Source organism: Ursus arctos, unplaced genomic scaffold (genome assembly GCF_023065955.2).
Source record: "Ursus arctos isolate Adak ecotype North America unplaced genomic scaffold, UrsArc2.0 scaffold_16, whole genome shotgun sequence".
In the NCBI taxonomy this organism is placed as follows: Eukaryota; Metazoa; Chordata; class Mammalia; order Carnivora; family Ursidae; genus Ursus; species Ursus arctos.
The window spans coordinates 14,216,610-14,240,598 of record NW_026622830.1 but is presented as its reverse complement, the minus strand read 5'-3'; the positions used below and the strand labels follow the sequence as shown (position 1 = coordinate 14,240,598).

Below are 23,989 nucleotides of genomic sequence, written 5' to 3'. Positions count from 1 at the left end.
TGAGACCCTCGGGGAACACACTGCCTCCTGCCTTCCTCCTTTCCTCCCTGCCCCGCCCCCCGCCAAGCACTGGATTCAGCAATCAGATAGTGTGCTCTTCCAATTTTATCCTCTTCCCCTTGTGAGCCTCAGTTTCTCCAGCTATAAAATGGGCATGTTAACACTATCGGAGAGCTCCCAGGGTGATGAAATGAGATCAGGGATATGAAAGTGCTTTGCAAGGTATCAAGTCCCTGTGCATGGCTGTGGCCCACACAAGCCAAGGCAAGGGGCTTGGGTTCTGCTTCTGGCTTCTGGGTCCAGCTCTGGAAACTCAGGCAAGTTACTTTATCTCCCTCTGCATTTATTTCCTCATTGGTTAAATGAGGACAGTAATACCTGCCCTGCTTATTCCCCAGGATTGTTGAGAATAAAGGGAAATAGCTCTGTGAAAGCAGTGTTGGCTGACAGCTGTTATTTAGTAAATGTCCCAAGAAGTGCAGACTGTACTACAAAACAGCCCTTTTCTGTCTGTTAAAGACACTGCTCACAGAGGAACTGGAATACATGGGAACCCCGCTCTGGCAGAACCCCTGCCCATTTCCATGGCCCATTGAGCCCCAATCCCATGGTCCAACAATGCTAGTCCTATGCCAAATAAACCACCCCATTCTCTTGCCTTTGCTCGCAGCAGACATCACTAATCGATTGCGGCGTTTTCTCCTGACCTTGAATGGGGGGCCTCAGACTCCTTCTCAACACAACCCTTACAGTCACTACCAATTGACCAGAGTTGGCCCCAGAGGTGAAACTGATCTGCCACCACTTTGAGGTCTGGGGAGTGTCTTGCTCATCTTTGCATCCCCTACATACCTAGCAAAGTGCCATGTACACAGTAGGCACTAATACATGTTTATTGATTTGAAAGCAACTGCTTATTTTTCTCTCCCCTTGGGGCTATATATATATATATAAAGTAGGTGCTAATAAATGTTTGCTAAGTTAGGTGACTCATCTTTGCAACCCCTACAGAGCCAAGTACACTGGAGGCCTTGTACATAATGGGTGCTAATAAACATTTGTGGATTTAATTCAATTACTTATCTTTACATCCCCTGCAGTGCCCGGAATAAAGCAGTGGCTAATAGATGTGTGTTGGATGGAACTTCTCATTTCTGTATCCTCAACAGTGCCAAGCACATCGTCTTATACATAGTTGGCATTAATAAGTAGGTAGACTTGAACTGGGCAGGAAAACCCTGTGAAATCTTGCTGTCCACTGGTCAGGTTGCGACACTGGTGGGAAGGGGTCTGGTGCCCCCAGCAATCTCTCTTAGTAGAGATTGTCTAGTCTAACTCTCTTTTCTCAAAACCCACTCTCTTGTTGGTTTCATCTAGCCCTCAGCTTTAAGTTCCTTCTCTCTGCTGATGACTTTCAAAATTGTATCTCTGACCCTGATCGTGCTCCTGACCTCCAGACTCAGAGACCCAACTGCCCCCTTGACAACTCCACTTGGATTTCTAGTAGACATCTCAATCTTAACATGCCCAAGAGTCTTAATTTTGTGCTGTCATCTTGCTCTTCCTGGAGCATTCCCCATCTCGGCAGCTCCATCCATCCAGCTGCTCAGGCCACACACATCAACATCATCCTTGCCTTGTCTCTCTCTTACTAGCCATATCCAGTCCCTCACAAGCCCAGTTGGCTCTACCTTCAACAAACATCCAGAATACCACACCTTCTCACCTCCTACACTGGTCTGAGTCAGCATCACCTTTTGCCCACACGATTGCAGCTGCCTCCTCACTGATCTCCCTACTTCCAACCTTGTCCCTTATAGTCCATTTTCAACATGGTGGCCAACTAGTCAGCCTTTAAAAGTATAAGTTGGATCACATCACTCATTGACTCTGAATCTCACTCAGAGTACAACCGAAATCCTTTCAATGGCTACAAGGTCCGTGATCCAGTTTCCAGTACCTCTTTCGATCTCATTGGACACTCTCCCCACCTCACTTACTCCTCTCTTTTTTTTTTTAAAGATTTTATTTATTTATTTGACAGAGAGAGACAGCCAGTGAGAGAGGGAACACAGGCAGGAGGAGTGGGAGAGGAAGAAGCAGGCTCCTAGCGGAGGAGCCCGATGTGGGGCTCGATCCCAGAACGCTGGGATCACGCCCTGAGCCGAAGGCAGACGCTTAACGACTGCGCCACCCAGGCGCCCCCACTTACTCCTCTCTTCACTGACACTGACCCCTTGTTATTCCTAACACGTGACAAACACACTATGCCTCAGGACCTTTGCACTTGCTGTTTCCGCTGCCTGTACATTCTTCCTCCAGCTTAGTGATTCTCCAAGTGTGGTCCCTGAGCCAGCAACAGCAGCATCACCATGGAATTAATTAAAAATGCAAACATTTCTAATAGCCAGACATGCTGAATCAGAAACCCCGGGGGGAAAGGGGCATCAATCTGTATTTTAACAAGCCCTCCCAGTAATGTGGATGCACAATAAAGTATGAAAACCACTGTTTCACATAGCTCCTTGGTTCCTTCAGATCTTTGTTCCAATGTCCCTTTTTTGTAAAGAAAGGCCGTTCCTGACTCCTCTATGTAAAATAGCACTCCCCCAATAAAATGCCAAATTCCCTTGGTTTCACAGCACTTACACCACAGGGCCTGCAATTTATTGGCTTGTTTCTTTCTTTCCCGCCTGTCTCCCAGCTCTGTACCTAGGCTTCCTAAGAATCCCCAGTGCCTGGAACAGTGCCTGGCACAGAGTACACACTCAATAAACATCTGTTGCATGAATGAACCCCTTCAATATTTCGAAGGGAACTTGGTGCCCAGAGAGAGGCAGGGACTCGCCCAAGGTCGTGTGGGGAGCCAGGCCTCCTGACTGGCAGCTGCGGGACCTGCTTGGCTGCATTAGGCTCAGCTGGGCTGGCGCGCCCCTCCTCAGAAGCGTGGCTCATCGGAAGCCCCCGGCACACTTCCCTTCCTTTTAAAGCTGTGAGTGGTTTAATTTGCGAGCACTGCTGCCTTTCATGCCCCAAGCTGTGTCCCTGCTCCCTCTGATCTCCAAAGCTGCGCAGACCCCAGTGCCTCGTGTCGGCCCCACCCTCCTCAGCCCAGATCAGGAGACTTGGTAATTGTGACCGATTTTCAAAGCTGCCTGGAGTCTCCACGAGCACCCCGGTGTCAGATTTGCTTTCTCTTCAAAAAGTTGCTTAAATGAAATAAACTCATTTAATTTCTGCTTCCTCCCTCCCCCTCCTGGGTTCTTTGGCTTGTCCAAGTTGAATCCAATGCCTGACTCTTTCTGAGCTGAATGTCAGAGTCAGTGGGCTGGGAGGGGAAGGTGAGGCAGGGCAGGGGCTCCTCAGGCTGATTGATTCTCATGAACTTGGGGGCTGGCTCTGCCTCCTACAATCTGGGTGACCTTGAATGTGTCCTTGCCCTTCTCTTGGCCTCAGTTCCCCCAAGTGTGACGCAAGGACTCTTGCCACTCCAACAGTCTTGGAGCCAAGCCTTGACTTGCTCAGTCACTGACTTGCTATGTGACGGTGGGCACATTTTCTCCCCTCTGAGCCTTAGTGTTCCCATGTGTTCCATGGGGATGCCACCATCAGTCCCACCACCTCTCAGGGTTGAAGTGGGAGTGAAGTGATGGACGAGCACCCGGTGGATGGCTCCCTCTGGAGTCCCCTGTCCCCACCTGTTCTCCAAACTGTAGTAGAGGGAGCTCTCTAAAATGCATGTCCGCCCACATGGCTCCCTTGCTTAAGTTTTTCCCAGGTTCCATGATTCCCTCAAGTCCTCGAGTATGGCTCTTGCTTCCTTCTCCAGCCTCACCTCGTGTCACCTTTCTGGCCTTTTCCATGTGGAAATGTGCAGGTCCATTTGGGATGAACAGAGACAGGGCCAAGGTTTGAGTCGGTGAGTAGAGGCTGCTGGACGGGGGAACCTCAGGGGCTTGAGCTGCCCCTGACTTGCTGTGTGACCTTAGACACATCACCACCCCTCTGAGCCTCGGTTTCCCCATTTGCAAAATTGATTTCTAAGTAATCATTAGGCCCTGAAAGTCCATGGGTCTTTGCTACTGACAACTTCCGATGATCTCTCCACTGAACCTGTATAGGGAAGTGCCTTTTGCAAGGCTGTCTAATAAGTACTTCCAACTTCAGCACGACTGAAACCAAACTCCCAATTTCCCTCCGTCCCCGAGATCGGCTTCTCCCACTGCTCCTCCCATCTCAGCAAATGGAAATCCCATCTATTTAATTGCCCAAGTCAACACCTCGGTAGTCACCCCTGAAATGTCTTTCTCTCACACCCCACATCCCATCCATTAGCAAATGGTTTTGGCTCTACTTTTAAAATATATCCCAAAGTCGACCTCTTCTCACTACCCGTACTGGCCCCACCTTGTTCCATGCCACCATCCTTTCCCGCCCACGTAATCACAGTATACTCCCCTGCTTCTGTCCTTGCCCCGCACCCCAACCCCGCCACCAGCTGATCTTCACAGAACAGCATGGGATCCTGTTGAAACTAAGTCAGACCATGTCACTCTTCTGAAAAAGGCTCTTCGCTGACTGCCCAGCTTGCTCCGAACAAAAGGCAGAGCCCTGACTCTGGTCCCCAGAGCTGCACAATCTGATCGCCTCTCCACTTGTCCTGGGGGCCTTTGCAGGGAATGCTCTTCCCCCAGGGCCCACCCTTCACTTTCCTCAGGTCTCCGTTTCACTGTCACCTCCTCAGAGAAGTCTTTCCAGCCCAATGACCTGTTTGTTTACTCGCTTACTGCCTGTCTTCCTCAGCCAGAAGGTACCCTCCATGAGAGGGGGACTTGTCTGCCTCTTCAATGCCATGTTCCCAGTGCCCAGCACATAGTAGGTCCTCGTGCATACTTGTCAAATGAATACACAGAGACACTCAAACACAGAGCGTGTCATATGCATGCACAGGGCTTGAAGTGCCATTGGACTAGCCATGTACGTGCACACACGTGTGTGAATGCATATGTACACCAGGCATACGTGTGCACCTGTGTGTGTGTGTGTGTGTGTGCACGTGTGCACCAGCCTGCACCCACATCCCTGCCCTCACTGTTCCCTGTCCTCCCACCATCCCTCTGTGCCCACCCGTATTTCTGGTCCACTTCTTCCTCTCCCTCGCTGGCTGCCGGCTCTCTACCCACCAATCTGCCAGATTTGGCCCAAGATTGAGGGGAAGTGGGGACTGACTGCACCCTCTCCCATGAGCTCAGACCACCCCCCCCCCCGCCTCTGACATGCATCAGTAGGACTGGAAGGCCCAGAGAGGGGCAGCCCTGAGCCCTCCACCACAGTGCGCCAGGGATGGAATGAGGTGTCTAGGACTGAGGGCCACTGCTCTCCGCCTAGCCTGGCGTGTGGGTGCTTGGGCTAACCCCGTGGGGAAGAAGATGGCTGTGCCCCCTGCCCATGACTCCGGCTTCTCCCAGGAGCCCTGGGGTTAAGTGGGCCCCACTGTGGGAGCAGGCATATTCATCCAACCTTTCGCCTCACTGTCCCGCCGCTACGGGAAGGTGAGCTTCGGAGTGTGGCCTCGCTTGAGGTCTTCTCGCACGTGGGGGCTCTAGTGTGTGGGCTCCTGGCTTTCCCATATCACGGCACGTCCCCAGCGCCCCTGTACACTAGCGGCCATGCCTGGCTACATGCGGCTGACCTGTGTCTGGGGCTCAGCCCTCTCTGTGAACCTGTGTTCCCAGGGGGCTGGGTCTTGGGGTGTTGGGGTCTCCCATGGGCAGAGAACGAAGCTGTCTGGATGCTGTTGGCTCTGTCGCCGTGCTCATCCCTGTGTGGCTACACTCTGGTGGAGCCTGGCCCCGGGAGGGTCACGTCTGTTCGTGGCTCTGGCCTGTGGCTGTGTAGGTGGCCGTGTCTGTGCATAAGCTCCGTCTGTGTGGGGGGCTGTTTCCTGAGGGGCGCTGTACAGGGCTCTGTCGGGTGTGAGGCTATGTCCGGTCATGTGCTTGGGCCTCGTTCCAGCTGTGTTTCACTCTGGTTCTTTCCAGCTGTAGGCGGGCCCGTGTTCAGTTGTGCCAGCGCCCGTGTGGGCTTGTGGCCAAGGGCTGTGCGAGGTCTGTGTGGAGCTGAACTCTGGGCAAGGGCTGCATACAGGTGGGCAGCTGAGCCTGTAAGTGGGGCTGGGCCTGTGGGGGTGACCACGTCCAAGGGTGTTGCTGTGGCCACACGTAGGTCCATGTCCATGTGGGGATGGTGTCCATGTATGTGCCTGAGGTCACGTGTGTGCCTTTGTCCAGGTGTGCCGCTGTGACCGTGTCATCCCTATGCCTGAGCATGTGTGGGCACCTGGGCTCATGCCTGTACCCCCCTGCCTGGGGCAGCAGTTCCTGTCTCTCCTGCCTCTCCCCAGATTATCAGCCACTCCCCACAGCAGGCTCTCACTCGGAACCTGGGAGCCCCCTCACCCCAGCCCCTGGCTCAGCCCGGTGCCCCCAGAGCCCACCGCCCACCTGTGGGTGAGAGCTCAGCCACGCTTCCAATGTACGGGCCATGCAGGAAGCGGGGCTCGCTGTCGTTGATGTCCTGCACCTTGATGATGAACTCCGACTCGGGCTCTAGCAGGCGGTTGGTGGCACGATCCCGAGCCTGAGCCCGCAGTGTGTAGAAAGTTTTCTGCTCGCGGTCCAGGCGCTCCATGGCATGGATGTCTCCTGTCAGCTCATCGATCAGGAAGATGGTCCCAGCGCCCTCGCCTGAGATGGTGTACTTGATGGCCCCATCACCCTCGTCAGAGTCCGAGTGGATCTGGGGAGGCAGGGAGGAGGGTCAGTGGGTCTGGGGCGGGGCCAGGGAGTTTGCATTTCTAGCTTCCAAAGGGCTGTCTCTGACCCCACTCTGAGTTATGGGTCCAACCCCACCCCCCAGACTCTGAGTTTGGCAGGTGGTGGGGACAGGGGTGAAGGGAGCGGGGAGGAAAGGGAAGGCACACTGAAGGAACACCTACTCCATGCCAGACACTGTGCTAAGCAATTCACGTACTTATCTATTCAGAGTTCTTACAAAAAAAAGTTTAAAGTCTACAGAAGGCACTAGCACCTGCCTGGCAGCACGGGACACACAAAATTTACCAGCCAGCCCGGCAGGGGCACTGCCACAGAGTTGTACCGCAGCAGGGCCCTGGCGGGGCCAGGCAGGACCCTCTGGCTGCTGAATCACGGAGAGGTCCGGGGAGCTGAGGGAACTGGGGTGAGGGAGAGGAGAAAGACCATTTACCGCAGGTGGGGAGCTTTTTCACTATCTTAAAGACCGGCAAAACGACCCTGGTATGTACTGGCTGAAAATCAGCCCTGCCTGAGACATAATAAGGGTCCAATAAATGGTAGCTATCATTACTATTATATTATTTACTAAATGTTAGCTATATATAACTGGGCTTTAATCCAGGCACCGTCAGGCTCCAAATCCCAGGCTGTTCTCACTGAACTGAGATAAGGCAAGGAAGCAGTAGCAGGACTGTTCTCCCAAATAGAAACACCTAGGTCCTGATCCTCCTATGCCCAAATTTCCGAGGCAGCTCTAAGCAGAGGGAAAAGCATCTGATGAAGCTGGTGACCTTGGGTGGGCCCCTGCTCTACTCGAAGCTTCCATAGAGATGTTGCGTGAGTGAGAGAATCCCTAAAGCCCCTTTCGGACCAGGATGCCACATACTCCAGCCCACTCAGCAGGACAACAGGTGCCAATGAAGTAGTCACGAATGGGGATGAAAACCCACCCCTTGCCATACAGGAGGAGCCCGGGTATAAATTCTGTTGGTGGAACTCTGTGTCTGAAAGGTGGATTATAGAAGTGCCATTTGGAAGATTGAATGGCCCATAAACATTTTCATATTTCATTAGCCGATTAATGGGCATCTCTCTCTTTTTGGCGAGTCTGCTGATTCTCAGCAGAAATTGCGGGGAGTAAATGGAGGCGTCTGGTGGAACCTTCCCGGGTCCCCGTCCTGTTATAGATTGCCCCAATTAATGCCCGTTCTGGGCTCCACTGAGAAGCCTTCTTCCTGTCCAGTTACTGTTAATAGATTTCTCATAAGTGGCTGGATTGTAAAAACCTCATAACTCAGTTTAATGCCCCCAATAAAATTATCTCAGGACGTCAGCCCTGAATCATTGGCAGTGCCGGGGATGAGGAGACCTGTCTCTCCTGTTTGCTGTTTATGCTTTTCCTCCACCTTGGCCAGGGGGGGATGTGGGGATAGGAGAGGGTGAACTTGTCCCCCTCCTCCAGCGCCTCACCCTGCTTTCCAATCAGAACCGGTGTCTGCTTACGCTGTCAGCATGTGGGGGGACACTTAACAGCGATAATCTTATCCGTTTTCACCTCTGCCCTATGAAACATTGTTCTTCCCATTTCTCAGATGAGAAAATGGGAATGCAGAGAGGGGGAGTCACCTGCTGTGTCCCAGAGCTGAGTTCGGGAGGCCAATCTCCTGATCCCATCACGCACTAATGTTGTGATCATGGGCTGATTCATTCTTCCTGTTTTCCCACCTGAGAAATCAGATCAAGCCCTCCCTGGCACAGGTGCGGTGAGGACTCAATGAGAGCGTGTTTGTAATGACCTAATGCTGGGTAGACCATTGTTGCCTTCCCTTTCTGCCCCCTGGGTCTCTATCAGGGTCCCTGCAGACCTTACTTACATGTGAACTCAGACCCCGGACAGGGATCACTCACAAGTGAGGAGTGGGGGAGGAGAGAGTGGAACCAACGGTGATGTCACCGATGTTCTTCTTCCGTGAAGGATGACATAGCGCTCACGCTGTGGCCCAGTAGCCACTCCCTGGGGACTGCAGAGTCAGACAGGGCTGACCGGGTTGGGGAGGGAAGGCAGGAGCTCAGAGCTCGGAGCTGTGGGTCTGCGCTGGGGCTGCGTGCCCTGCCTCCGCGAGTCCTGTCTCCAGAATGAAGAGGGTGTGCCTGCGTCTCTACCCCCAGAAGGACTTTTCCCAAGACTCTCAGCTGTGAGTGGAGGCTGGAGGACGGTGCTCTTGTTTATGGAGAGCCTACCACGTGCCAGGTGTGTTGCAGGCCTCTGCAGAAATCTAATTTAATGTCGGAGCACACGTCGAGTTATCCCCTTTCCCAGGTGATGACACTGAGCTGGGCCTACGTCTGTTTGACTCCTACATTCAGTTTGTCTGTCTGCAGCCTCTGTGGGTCTGTCAGTCTGTCTGGGGGAGAGGCCCGGACACATCTTTTGTCTTGAACCCGCCACAGTCACGGGCAGCCTCTTCTACCCGAGCCTCTGCTCCATCATTTGGAAAAGGACTGCAAATCACAAATCAGGAGAGGGCTTCAGGATCAGGAACAGCTGGGTGCCAGCTTAGGCTTTGCCTCTGGCCTGGGACCTGGCCCTGAGCCAGAGAGGCTACCCTTCTCTGAGCCTCAGTCTTCTCATCTGTAAAGGATATGATATGGCTCCCACACATTCCGACAATTCATAAGATAACGTGTGGAAACTCCTGGCACAAAGTGGGTGCTCGGTGCAGATCAATTCCCTCTCCTTTTCCCACCCTGGCTCAGGAGGGACTGAGGGTCACCCACTTTATCCCCCCATCTCCTGACACGAGACCGTAGGTTGAAATCCTGACCCACAGGAGAGACAGCGGCATCATCTAGTACCTTCCTGTCTTTTAAACTCGGCTTGTCTCCTTCAGGCAGTCCTCTCGGCTGCCCCCCTTGCCATTTGGTTGAAGAGCCTTCATCCTGCCCCCTACACACTCCCCTCAGCTTCACACTCCCCCGTAACACCTCAGTATTGCACATCTGTCTCCCCAGCTGTCCAGGGCCTCAAGGATTTGGACTAACTGATTCATGCCTGTCTGAACTCCCCATGCCTAGCTCACATAGGTGTCCTGAGTATGCCTGCAGAGTAAATACCGGAGGAACTGAGAGTTGAGTGTGTGTAAGAGTACATGCACATGCGAGTGTGAGATGTGAGCTCCTTGAGGACCAAGCATATGGCTGTTCGTTTCCTTCTACCCAGTACCTGGCACAAGGCAGGGCACCAAACATATCAGATAGATGAAGAATGAAATATACAACAGTCACTAGAATTCCCCCACCTGCTTTTTCTGGAGGATCCAGTCACTGTTAAATCCCAGGTACACTTGAGCTAGACTAGAGCGAAGAGTCACTAGATACACTTCTAGACACTTCACTGAAACCTCATTGATGTCTCATTAGGATCTTGCGAATCAGAGGTCATTCTCTCCTTACAGCACAGGTTGGCAAGCTGAGGATCAGAGAGGGACTCTATCTTCCCTAGAGTCACACAGCCAGCAAGGGGCAAGCCCGAAACCTGACTCCACATCCTGGGTTCCTTCCACCGCTATCAAGTGTGGACGGCCCCAGGAGAGATCTCCCCCCTCCTCAGGCCCCAGCCCTAGGTCATAAACAACGTGAAAAACACAAGAGTGATGGCTTCTCATCCCGGGGGGAACTGAAAAATGGGCTTTACGAGGCCATTAATTACTTCCTCCTAATTAAATCAAAATTAAATGCGAGCAGAAGTACGTTTTCCTTATTAAAGACAATTAAACGGACAGCGCAGCTACGCAAATAAAACGAGTCCAGGATTTAAACGGAAAGCAAATCAAATAAAAAGCCTCCCCCGGAATGAGGGGTCTGTTCACGCCGGTGCTTCTCGTAAACCAAGAGTTCATCAATTTTCTTTAAATATTAGCAACTTAATTAAATCTGCTCCCCTCCCCACTTTAATCCTGCTGTATATCTAAAATAGATCTCACCGCCCACAGGAGTTGGTCATAAGTGCTGACCCCATAATTCTATCTTTCTTTTTTTTTTAAAAATTAAAAATCCTACAAAATCCACATCCAGCTGACAGAAGCCTCGGGGGAAATTACAGTTCAGAAAAGGGATTAGTCAAAGTACCCAGATTGTATGGAAATCTGGGAGGTTGCTTTGAGGGTGGGTGTTGGGAGCAGGTGCCGGGAAGGTGGGCCAGGCCGCCCAGGGGGGCAGGACGGCGGAGGGAGCGGCGGGTGCGGGGCTGAGGCGACAACCACGGACCCCAGTGGTTCCTGCGGGTGCCGACAGGAGCCTGGCAGTGAGTGATGGAGAAGGCGCTTGTAAAATAGGTTACCGTTGGGCGCCCGGGGTTCACTCGGCGGATGGTACCGTTGCTAAGCTACCTTTGGAATTCGACAAGGACGATGCTCCGAGCAGCTCCCTGGGGCGGGGGACCGGGAAGCAGTGAATTCACTGAAACTGTGGAGAAGTCCTTTCTCCCCGAAGAGCGAAGAGCGAGAGAGAGTGGTGCGACTGTCTGTGTGTGTGTGTGTGTGTGTGTGTCTGCATGCGTGTGTGTGCACAGAGGTGGGGCTCGGCTGGCATGGGGACAGGTGGGTTTTAGAAGTCCAAGCTCATATTCCTATTGAATACAGAATGAGGGGTGGGCTAAGCGACCACCTCCCCCTCCCCCACTCCCACCCCCACCACCTGGGGGTGAGAAACTGGGACATCGGGTTGCTGGGTTGCCGAGAAGGCTTTCATGGTTGGGGGCAGGGGTTGGGAGTGTCTGTGTAGCTAGGATGCCCAAACTGGTGGAAATACCAGGTGAGACCTATAATTATAAATCTAACACCCGGCACATGTCAGGTGCCAGGCGCTCACTTGCTCTTCTAGGCTCTTGACATATGCTAACTCAGTGATTCCTCCCCACAACCCTGGGCGGGGGGTAGGAACGGCCTCGCTCAACAGATAAGGAACCTGAGGTTCAGAGAGGTTAAGTAATGTGGCCAGGCTCAGAGAGATAATAAGGAGCAGAGCTGGGACTTGAGCCCCGGCGGCCTGGCTCCAGCTGGCCCCCTTGAACCACATACTATCTACCACTTTTCCAAAGGAAATGTGTTCTGGACAAATGTTTGCAAAGAGATGGAAACTTCTCTTTCTTCCCTGCACAGAGATGGGCTCTGGGAAGAAGAGAGGGGGGCTCTGGGTGAAGATGATGGAGTGGGGGATAACATGGTTGTGGCAGCCACGGGGATATTAGGAGAGGTTGCCCCAAGGATAAGAAAGACACCTGGGCTGGGCACAATACTTGGCTCATGGTCAAGGGCAGTCACATTGCACTGGGCCCCAAGCTGGTGTCCAGAAATCCGGTCTCTAGCGTTGGTTCTGTCACCGCGTTGCTGGGTGACCTTGGTCTGATGTTCTCTGCCTCCGGCCTCAGTTTCCCGGTCTTATAATGAAGGGACTTCCTAAGGCCACAGACTCTGGTTCCTGGAGACAGGGATGGGATTCCCCCATGCTTTAGAGATGCTAATGGTTAGCAAGATGCAGGGCAAAGTGCTGAATCAGCAGCGGGTTCTCTCATGGTTTCAGGACTTGGGTGGCTGGGGAGGCCTCAGAGCCCCAGCTGCTGGGCGGACCACAGAGCTCAGGTACCTGACAGCACCAGGCTGACATTGAGGCCGATGTGCGAGTCCTTCCCTGTCTCTCTGGGGGTTTCCTGGACCCAAGTCCCCCTCCCAGGCCTGGTTGTCTCGGAGAGGTTGGGAGAATCAGGCTGGGACTGGCCTCCGACATACACGGGTTCGAGTCCTGGCCAAGTTGCTTGCCCCCTTTAGGACTTAGCCCTCTCTCAGCCTCGGTTTCCTTGCTACAAAAGGGAAGGATGATTTCTACCTTGCAGTTTAAGGATTAAGTGCTTCGTATGGAATAATGAGAAAACAACAATGAAATACCAACCAGGCTGGAGGCTGAACACAGTATAGGCTGTTTTCTTTTTAATCCCTTCAAAAACCCTAGGAAATGGGCTCTCTTAGCCCCCCTATTACAGATGAAGAGACAGGTTCGGGGAGGTGACGTAACTTGTTCAAGGTAATACGGTTTGTGGGTTGGCTGAGGCAGGCCTGAAGCTCAGGGGCGTCTGGTCCCCCAGCCTGCGATCTTAGTAACCTCAGCACTGGCTACAGCCTAGCCGGAACTCGGCCCTTCTTCCCCATCCCCTCACCCCATTCTGCCAGCCCCACCATCTCACGGCCCTGGCTGGCAGTCGGGAGCCCTAGGCTCTGCCACTAGTTTGCTGGGTGACCTCGAGCAAGGACATGGATGGAGGGGAAAGTAGCCAAGAACCAGGGATTACTGTGTCTAGACCAGAGAAAATCAGGGTTTCCTGCAAGAGAAGCCCGGAGATTTACCCCAAGGCCTTCCTCCCCTCCCTGAACCCTGAGCCTCTGACCCGAGCAGGTTGATCAGCCTCCCAATTCTCAGACCCATTCAGCTCACGGGAAACTCCAGAGTTGGTCCCCTCCCCCGTCTCTACTGACCAAAACTTCCCGGAAGGCTGACAAGCAGAAACCAGAGAATTGTGCCCTACCACACCCTTCACTTCCATACTTCAACTGCTGACAAGTCTCTGACTAAGCCAGGCTCCCTCAGGCCTCCGAGTCTTTGCACAGGCTAGGTACGCCTTCTTTCTCATCAGCCCAACAAACTCCTACTCATCCATCAAAACCCTGCTCAAGTGTGTTCTCCTCCACCAAGCCAGCCAACAGATACCATTTACTTAATGCCTACTCAGTGCTAGGAGCTCACCTCTGAAGCTTTTCATGTACCAGAGCTACTCTGGGGAGCCCCCAAATGGCAGAGGCTGGATTTTACTTGCCTTTGCCTCTCCAGCATCACACACACGAGGAGCTAAGAATTGAAGGGTTGAACAAAAGTCCTTCCTAGCTTCATATACCCCTCAGGCACAGACCCTTAGCCACATTAACCAGCATTTACTCAGTTTGAGAAAGTAGCTTTCCTTCATTCATTCATGTAATACGAACAGTTTATGAACAATGTGTGTGCTTGGTGCTGGATTTAACAGTGAGCAAGACAAACACGGTCTGATAGGAAATATATACATTAACTGCATCATCAAACAAACACATGCATAATGAAGTGTGAAGGAAAGCTATGGGGACCTTGGATGGCACGTGACAGGGACGGATGGCCATATCCAGGGGGATCTGCCTAAGCCTGGTGTGGTCAGGCTGGCTTCTCCGGACATGTGGCATTTGAGGTCTCCACCTGAGTGTCAGTATAAAGTAATCAGCAGAAGGAGCGGGACAGACCTGTGCAGGGGGAGGAAATAACCCAGGCGGAGGGGAGGAGTGGTGGCAGGAGCAGGGCACTGTGAGGACCATCAGAAGAGCCCCGACCCTGAAACTCGGAAGAGTGTGGCAGGAGGTAAGGCTACAGGGAAGCCAGATCTTTGTAGGGAGCCCGGTGAAATTTGGACTTGACCCCAAGTGCATGGGAAGCTATTGAAGAATTTTAAGCAGAGTGGGGACAGTATGTGTGTGTCATGATCAGATCTGCAAACCTGTTTCTACATTCTGCATGCATCCAGCTACAAGCCGGCCTGGGTTTACCTACTAGTTCTCTCTGCTCTGAGATGCACAGGGGAGGGGGACGGGAGGAGGGCGCGGGGCGGGGGCAAGCAAGCCAAGCCCGCCATCCTGCTGTCTGTCCCAGGCCAGGTGCAGGCTGGGAGGAGGCACCCAGGACTGGGACTTGGGGGGAACGGGGTCCCTAGCGTCTCCCAGTGGGTGACTCCGGGGTCCTGGGCGCGGGGCAGCGTGTGCGGGGGCCCACTTTACCTTGCCCACGTACAGGGGCTCCGTGCCCGTGTACTCCTCCACCACGAAGAACTGGTTCCACACCCAGCCGCGCTTCACGCGGCCCGCGCCTGGCGCGCCGTCCTGCCGAGTCCCGGGGGCCGCCGGCGCGGGGGTGCCCGCCGCCCACAGGCGTCCCGGCAGCGGCGGCGGCGGCGGCAGCAGCAGCAGCAGCAGCAGCGCGGGCGACAGCGCGGCTCCCGCCCGGAGCCCCCGACCGTCGGGCCGCGGCCTCATGCTTGGCCTGCGCCGGGCCGGGGCCCGGGAGCCTGGACGGGAGGCACCGGGGCGTCGCCGCTCGGTGGCACGACGGAGCGGCCCCGCGTCACATGGTGGCTTCAGCGCGGCCGCCGGGGCGCGGCCCCCGACGGGGCACCCGGACTGGCCCGCGGCCCTGCGCGCCGCCCAGCGGCGGGGGCGCCCGGCTGCAGGGGAGGGGGCGCGGCCGCACCCGGGGCATGGACGGCCCCCGGGGTCCCCGCCCGCGCCCCCCTCGCTGCCGCCGCGGCCGGATCACCAGGCGGTGCCTCCGCGGCTCCCGAGGCTGGTGTGCGCCATGGTCCCCGCGCAGAGGGCTGCTGGTTGGGGCCCGGCCGATCCCCGGAGGGCTAGGGGCCGTCCCGACCCGGCCCGGAGCCTGCGAGAGAAACAAGAGAACATCAGAGGAGGCGCCTTGTGGGGGCAGGGCGGGTTGAGTCGACCTCTCACCTCTCGTCTTTTAGGTACCAGTTAAGCCCCTGCCGTGACCCATAGTGGTCCCTGCCTTCTTGGGCCCCGGGTCTAGTAGTTCTGCTTCTTTTCCCCCACCCCCCACCAGCCCCGCTCCTTCCTTTCAACTCCCGTCACACATCTATCCTCTCCCCGCCTCCCCCTACTTTCTCATGGCCCCTCACCCAGCTCCTTCTCCGTGGTCCTCCACCAGCCCCCATGCCCAAGGGAGCAGAGGCCTTACCAGCTGCTTCCCCTGACGCTGGCTGGCAATCTGTCCAGCCCAGCCCACCCCCTGGAAATCCCCCACCCAAGAGAAGGAGCAGGCCCCTCTAGAAGGGGTCTTCAAGGGCTCCCAGGACCCAGGCCTCCTGGGTGCACAGAGTCCAGCACCCAGCCCACCACCCACATTCCCACCTTCTCAAAGCAGGTGAGAGGTCATTCCCTCCTTCTGGAGCAGGTGAGAGGAGCCCAGGGAAGGCCCTCTGATCTTGCACAGCCCGCCTACAGGGGTGGGGCCCCTGAATCCCAGGGGGCCTTGCTTGGAGGTGCCCTGAGTGACTCTGGGCAGGGCCACAACCCCTCTGAGCTTGCCATGGTGTCTCCACATTCCCCCAGAAAACCTTCCTTTCGCAGCGCCAGAGAGACTCTTCTCCCCTCTCCTGGACCAGCACCGCCGTCCCCAGATCAATCCATCTCTCCTTCCCTCACCTCCATCAGATCCTGCTTTCAGCAAGAAAGGATCTGAGGGACTAACTCCTACTCAAGCCATAATGATGAATAATGGCTTAATGTGGGTGTTTACAGGGGACAGCAACGCTGCTTTAATGGAGGAATTTCAGGTACTGACAAGACTGAGTGGAGGTGAGGGGCTCAATCCCCACTCCTCTCCCCAAGCCCAGTTCAGTTCAGTTCAACCACTCAATTCCACTGAGCATTGGCTTCGCTGGGTTTGGGCTGGGTACTAGGACAAAGAAATAAGCTCCCAGTTTAGTGGGGTGAGCAATGTAAATGCCAGGTGGCATGTGAGCAGGGCTCTAAGAAGGACTCAGGGAAGAGAGTGAGCCCTGGTGCCTGGAAGGGGAAGGTGAGTGGGAGGGAATCCCGGCTGTTTCTTGGAGGAGGGGGCTTCTGAGTGGCCGGGAAGAAAGGGGTGGGCCTTGGGGCAGAGGAGTGTGTAGGCAGCCTAGGGAGCATTTGGCTGGTTGGGGGAGTTTGGTTGGAAACTTGGGGTGTATGGCTGCGCAGAAGATGGGCCAGGTTCTCCTGCGGAACAAAGAGGTGGCTGGAATCTTTGGGGCAGAAGAAATGGAGACCACCTCCTGTGACCCAGGACCACAGCGGGCGGCTCTCATGCCTTTCACTAACTTGTGGGAGTCATAGCAACTGTGAGGCTGGCGTTTTGTACCCATTCTGCAGATGCTTGATTCCCCAGTGTTCTTTCCCCACACGGGCAAAGGAACTTCCTTACAGAAGGGGTTCAGGGTAGGGAGTCATCTGTTGGAAGGGGAGATGGTGAGGAGGTTAAAGCTGCATTTCAGGGCAGTGAGAAGGAGAAAACCACACAGCCCCTAGGGAAGAGAGGAGAGAGGAGTCCTGAACATGGGACCGTGCTGTTCCCTCTTTCCCTTCAGGCCCCACCCTGAACTAACGGAGGCCAGGAGGGCCCATGACCCTGGTGCGAGCTTCCCCGGCACCCCCGTCTCACCCCTTCCTCACCCACTACGTGGGGTCTAGCATGAAGGCAGAGCCAAGAGATGAGGACACCCCCCTCTCCTTGTGGCCCTGCTCTGCGCGATCCTGGAGCTATGCTGCCGCCTCTGGGGATTGGGCTTTGATTCCCCGCATTACAGCCTGGGCTGGTCGTAATGAGGCTGGAGTTATGGGTGAGGAGGGGGCATCGCTCCGCAGCCTTCATTTCCTGGAGCTTATGACTTCCCTGCGGGCTCGGCAGGAACTGTTCCCCTGACTCCATCAGGCAGTTCCAGGACCCATCACAGCCCTGCAGGGACGCACAGGGGAGGGGCCAGCGGGAGGGTGGGTATGGGGGGAGGCTGGGGCCACCTCTGGGGAGAGCTGTGGGGGTACAGGAGGTGGGAACAAGGGCCGATCCCCCACCCCGTGTTTGCAGGCACCCCATTGCTACTCTCTCTCCTTCCCTCTCCCTCCTTCCTTTTCTTTCTTTACACCACCTTTTCAAAGATTCTGTCATTCATTCATTCATCCATCAAACATCAGCATCTACTACAAGTGGGGAGACAGAAATGCATTCATTCATTCATTCATTCATTCAACATACTTTCAAAATCGTTTCTCTGTGAAGACAGCAAGATACAATCGGTTACTCAGCTATATATCAGGAGAGAGATGCATTTCTTCTGGTTATGCATTTACTGTTTCAACAAATATTTACCACACCTCCCTGATGCCAGCCCCTGCGCTGGGCACTGGGAACAAAGCAATAAACAAAATAGGGGGTTGACCTCCTAGTTATAAAGGAAAGAAATCTACCATATGTTTCTGGGGGTGATCAGTGTTAAGGAGGCATATAAAACAGGAAAGGGGGAGGAAGAGAATGATGGAAGGGCTGGAGTGGTTGTCTTATCGCAGATGTGATATCAGGGAGGGCCTCTCAGAGGAGGTAACATTTGGTGGATCTGGAAAGATGAGAAGGAGCCTGGCACAAAATGATTCCACGCAGAGGGAACAGCACATGCAAAGGTCCAGAGGCCACTGTGGCTGGTGCCGAGCAAGGGGGTGGCTGAAGATGAGTCAGGACTGGGGGACACAGGCCGGATCAGGGAGGACTGGGAGAGGGAAAGCAGTTTCCATTGTATTCTGTGTGTACGGAGAAGTGTTTGGAGGAGTTTAATAGAATAAAAACCACGGGAGACCGAAATGGTCTCTGGCCATAAGGGGATTGCATGATGGAAATCCTTCAACACAGGAGGGCCAAGCACAGCACAGTGGGGCGCAGAGGGGGGACGGCATTGTAGAGAAGGTGGCATTTGAAGTTAAAGTGTAAGAAGGATTTGGACATGTGGGATTTGGGGTGTGGGGGAGGAGAAGGAGCTCTCTGTGGCAGGACTGCCTGGGGCAAAGGCCAGAGGTCAAATCCCACTTTAGAGAGGGGCAAAGTAAAGAGTGCTGTCCAAAGTTGCATAGGCTCCTTGATGGCAGACTGCGGTCTCGAACCCAGGCTTGGATTCCCCTTGGTGTGGGGCACCTTTGAAGGAACAGCAAAAGTCACGCCTCTCCGTGGCTGCAGCCCAGTGCCAGGGGGCACGCTTGGCAAGATGAGGGTGACTGCCCCTCCGCCCTGGCCTGCCCCCTCTGCTGAACGCCCTCGCGCCTGCCTGGCGTGTCCTGCAGCCTGAGGGTCGGGGCCCTCATAGCCCTACCTCTCCCTCCTCCCCCGGCCTTCTCACCGCCCACCGGGGCCCCTCTCAGCCGTGCTGGCCAGCTTTCCTGGCCACCTGCCAATTCTCCACAGCTCTGCGTGGCCCTGCCAGGACTGCTGCAGACACTTCGGCCTCCTCTCTCCCCCCTCCTTCCTCCCTTTCCTGCTCAGCTGCGTTTTCCTAGCGGTGTAACCACAGGACCCTACCCTGGCTCAGTCCTTCAGGGGAGGCTGCTGTGGAACCTTAGGCCTGAATTCAGATCTCCGAGGCCTTCCCAGGAGATCGTGAGCATGTTGGTGGCTTTCTCTGGGCCACGGGGCTCAACATACTGCACAGCTGTTTCATCCCAAATGGGATTAAATGTCAAGCCCCAGCCTGGCTCCATAAATGTTGGCTTTGCCCTCTCCGCTCTTCAGCCTCGGCTGCTCTGATCCAATGCTCTCCCGACCATGTCCACGTCCGTGATTCCTACGTGCCTGCAGGCCTGTGTCTCCGTGATCCCTATGTGCCTGCAGGCCTGTGTCTCCGTGATCCCTATGTGCCTGCAGGCCTGTGTCTGCAATCATGGATGTCATCGTGTATGGCGTCATGTACGTGTGTATCTGCTGCATGTTCATTCATTCCACAGATATTTGTGAATTTCCACTCTGTGCTGTTCTAGGCACAATGAAAAGAAATGAGTAGAGGCCTTGCCCTTGCAAGTCTAGTGGGGGACAGACGATAAACAAATAAATAACATGACAGTTCATAGTAAATGCTGTGGAGAAAAACAAAGCAGGGTAAGGGGTATGGGAAGTACTGAAGTGGCGGGGTGGGGGGATTTGAGCGCACACTCTCTCTCAATCATCTGTTATAAATAATAATTTATACAAGGTGGTCAGGGAAGGCCTCACGGCTAAGGTGACATTGGAACAGAGATCCAAAGTGAAGGAAGGAGGGAGCTGCACACATAGCTGGGAGAAGAAAATTCCAAGCTGGGAGAACAGCAAGTGCAAAGGTCCTGAGGTCAGTGCATGTTTGGTGTGCAGGAGGAACAGCAAGGAGCCCCTTGTTGCTGAAGGGGCGTGACGGGTGTGAGCAGTGGGAGATGGGGTCAGAGAAAATACGGAGGGGGCATCAGAGTCTGCAGCGTCTCCTTTGGGTTTTTACCGTGAGATGGGGCCGCTATCCTGGGAGGGTTTGAGAAGAGCAGTGACATAATCTAATTTCTATTTTAGAAGATCATCATGGCTAGCTCTTGTGTTTCAAATAGAGGGAAGCTGGGGCTGGAAGGGGGCTGGGGGGGCCATTTCAATAACACAGACAAGAAGTGAAGGTGGCTCGGACCAAGGGGGAGCAGTGGAGGTGCCGAGAAGTGAAGCTGTGCCGCGGGATATGTTGTGGGTCTGAGAGGGGATGCCAGGGAGAGAGGGACCAGGCAGGACCATCAGGCCACCGCAGTAAGGAGAATGGTGGGGTTTCCTCTCACCGAGCTGAGAACAGCAGTGGGCAGAGCAGATATGGGGAGATCAGGAACTCAGTTTTGGACGTGTTCCATTCAAATGCCTGTTAGGCATCCGGTAGCGATGTGGAGCAGGCCAGGGCACCTAGAGGCAGGAGCTCCAGAGTGGGGGCCTGACTGGAGGGGTACATCTGGGAACTTGGGTGGTATGTCGAGCTGAGACTGGACGAGCCCAAGAAGACATGAGTGCAGGTGGAGAAGAGGCCCAGCACCTTAATGACAGAGATCAGGGAGATGAGAGGCCGAGCGAAAGGCTGAAGAGGAGGAAAGAGAAGGGCCAGGGAGGGGAGGCCAGGAGAGAGCGGTTATCCTGGAAGCCCACTGAAGACAGTGCTGGAAGGAGGAAGGGTCATCAACAGTGTAGACTGCTCTGGCGGGTGAGGGACTGGCTGTCCAACTTTGCCTCTGTTGTCCTGACATCACTGCTAATAGTGTCCCACTCCCTTTTCTCCCAGTTTAGATGATGAATTATAGGGTCTACCTACTGCCAGGACAAGTCAGATGTGGACTTTGAATTGCCCATTGGTTTCTGCAACACGGATGGCCTTGATCAAAGCTAGTTTGGTGGCATGCGTGCAGGCTTGAATGGAGCGGGTCCAAGAGAGACTGGGAAGCAGGGAGGCAGAGACATAGGTGGGGGTGATAGCCCTTCTGGGGAGTTTTTGAAGGTTCCTTTTACCTGCTCCCCCAGCCCCACCCCTAGCCCAGCAGTCTGCTGGGTTTTAGGGTACATAAGAGAGAGGGATGGGAAATATAGAGTGGCCAGCTGCTAATAACCAATTCATTTCCCAGTCCTTTCTTGTTTCGATTCTGTTTCAACATTCACTCCCAAGCTTGGCCATGTGCTCAGCTCTGCCCCTGTGAACACTGATGAGACTAAACCAAAGAAAATCATTCCTCTCTCCCCTCCAGTGATTGCTTTAGAAAGTATCATGTGACACAATGCTGGCCAGTGAGATATAAAGAGATAACTACTGGAGAGCTTCTGGGAATTATTTTTTGCTCTTCAAAAAGAGATGCCTTAGGGCACCTGGGTGACTCAGTTGGTTAAGCATCTGCCTTTGGCTCAGGTCCTGGGATGCGCCCCACATCGGCTTCCCTGCTCAGCAGGGAGCCTTCTTCTCCCTCTGCCGCTCCCCCTGCTCGTGTTCTCTTTCTCGCTCAAATAAATAGTCTTTTTAAAAAAATCATGAAAAGAGATGCTTTGAGGAGAAACTTTTCATTTTCTGCATGTGTGAGGAGGTGATGGCTTGAGCTACAGCAGCCATTTTGGAACAATGAGGGAAGCCACCCAACCCCCCCTCCCCCCAAGAGGCTACAGGGACTTACTAAGAAAGATGGTACAAATCTGTGGCTTTAATGATGCTGCTGAACCACCAACTTTACCCACTTTGGGGCTTGAAGATCCAGTTCCAGCTCCTACTTTCTCCAGAATTTCATTCTCTCTCCTGTGAACTCCCTCAGATCTGTCTGGCTGCATCTTCTCTGGGGTTTGGTGTCAGTTTTAATGGCAAGCTTCTGGAGGACAGAAACCATGACTATTCCTTCTTCCATCCTTCCCTGCACCTTCCCACACACGCCTGTCAGAGCCAAGCACAGAGCTGGACCCCAGGAGGGACTCTAGAGAGTCTTGCCTCAGATTTTGGGAGCTGCTTGGGCAACGTTTTTTCCCTCTCAGTGAGGATCTGCCAGCCTTGCTGATTTGCTGTGGCCTTGTCTATGCTCTGGGCGTCACTGTCCACACTGTGTCCTTCCAGAGTCTAGGCTGGGTGGCCTGCGTGTCCTTTCTTGATTTCTCAATGCCCTGGTATCATTGCTGCCAAGGCTGTATGACTGCCAGCTCCGAGGCTCCAGGCCCTCCTTTGTCATCTGGCCGTCTCCCTGGGGACAGAGGAAGGGTTTCTTACCCTATCCATCCACATTCATTTCCTAGCCTCTCTCTCTGCCAAGACCAAGAAGAGGGGCTGGGCACAGTGACCCCCAGGCACCATAAAGCAGGGGAGACTTCATTGTGCAGCCTGGAGCTCCTCACCTCTGCCTCCTCCCTAGAGTTCCTGATAATCTTCCTAGCCCCCATCTCTGGGGCAGAATTTAACATTCAGGGGAACTAAGATGATGAGATCCAAAGTCAGACCAGGGTTTGAGTCCCAGTTCCATTATTGTATGTTTGACCTTGGGAACGTGCTCCATTTCTCGGAGTCTCAGTTTTCTCATCTGAAAAATGGGGCTAATAGCGCTTCTCTCCTAGCGTCCACGCGAGGAGTCAATGGGATGATGTGCGTGGTGGGATCTACGGTGTTTGGCAATAAATATTAGCTGATGCGAGAATACTGACTATTGTTCGCATTTCTGGTCACCTGACAACCACTTACTGGACCCCTATCTTGTACCAAGTATCCTGGCCAGGTAGAAGGGGTTCACAGATAACTTTTCTGCTCATTCATTTATTCACTCACTCGCTTACTTAACAACCGCCCTGGGGCGCACAAGCACACCTCGTTGGAAGAAGAGTGAAGGCCTGTCCAGGGCCAGGGCGGTGCCTTCTGCTCCAGCGGGAGGCTGGTGCCTGCGGGAGGGGTGGAGCAGCTTTGCTGGTGGGATCTGGGCGGCGCAGCCTGGCTGCTGTCTGCCCTGTCCGAGTCCCCAGGGCGCTGTGACCCTTGGATCCTGAGGCGGGAGCTCTCTGTGCTTGGCTGCTGTCTTCTCCCCGGGGGGGAAATTATTTCTACCCGCTCAGTGCTCTCCCTCCAGGCCAGATGGGATCCCAGTGTAATGCAGGAGCTGTTGAGGCGTGGAGGGGCTGCCTTGTCTCTGCTCACCTCTCTTGCCCCCCCCCCCCAGGTGGAGGGCACCATGCAGCCTTAAACCAGAGAGCAGACTAGTTATTGCCTCGCGTGGCTTGGCATGCATGAGCACATGTGTGCCTGCACACATGCGTGCATTTGCACCAGTCATGATGTGTGCTCTGCTGCCCGGCACCCAGAACAACTCCCTGCACATTGGAGGTGCTCTGTAAGTGTGGGGTGAGGGACGGATGGGAGTCTACTCAGTGTGGGCTGAGCCCAGGGGCTATTTCTGGGGCCGTGGGTGTGATGCCACGCCCTCTAAGCTCAGCAGTGTACTGCTGGGGTGGGTGGGGTTACATCTCTGAGTGTGTTTGTGTGCGGGGGTCAGGGCCTACCAAAGCGGCTGGGCTTGGTAGCTGGACCATTACCTAGGAAGGCGAAAAGGTGGGAGGTCAGGGAAGAAGGGATGAGCAGAGCTGGGGCCATACCCACCCCATTCACACGGTCACCCCATCTGCAAAGGCTGCTCCAAGGGCCCCCAGTATTGGCCCCCAGTCTCTGCTGAGCACAGATATGTCCTCGTGAAGCCCAGCTCAGACTGGAAGTTTCTCCAGTTCAAAACCTTCCCCCGTTCTCTTTCACTTTCAAGATAAAGTTAGTTAGTTTCCGTTCATTAGTTACTGCCCGAGTAACAAAGTGTTCTTCAGGCTCCGGACTCCGCACACAAGCCTTTGAGGTGGGTACTGTGATCTGCACTCATTTTCCAGAGGAGCAAACTGAGGCATAACGGTGGTCTGTGGTATGTTGTGGACCTGGGATCTGAGCCCTGAAATGTCAGCTCCAAAGCCTGTACTGTCAGCCACTCCTCCCGTGGCTGCTCAAGGCCCCGTGAGATCTGGACCTGCCCATGCTA

At 54.4% G+C, this 23,989-nt stretch overlaps 1 protein-coding gene across 1 annotated transcript in view; it reads right to left on the bottom strand.

The window, feature by feature from the left end:
• CDH22 (cadherin 22) overlaps positions 1 to 14,917 on the bottom strand; it is a 66,371-nt gene extending 51,454 nt beyond the window's left edge. Inside the window, exons 1-2 of the mRNA XM_026503646.2 lie at positions 14,663 to 14,917; positions 6,504 to 6,798 (exon numbers count right to left, since the gene is read on the bottom strand). Of these exons, the coding sequence (XP_026359431.1) occupies positions 6,504 to 6,798; positions 14,663 to 14,917 (550 nt within the window). The remainder of the gene's footprint in view (positions 1 to 6,503; positions 6,799 to 14,662) is intronic.
• Positions 14,918 to 23,989: the final 9,072 nt, after the last annotated feature.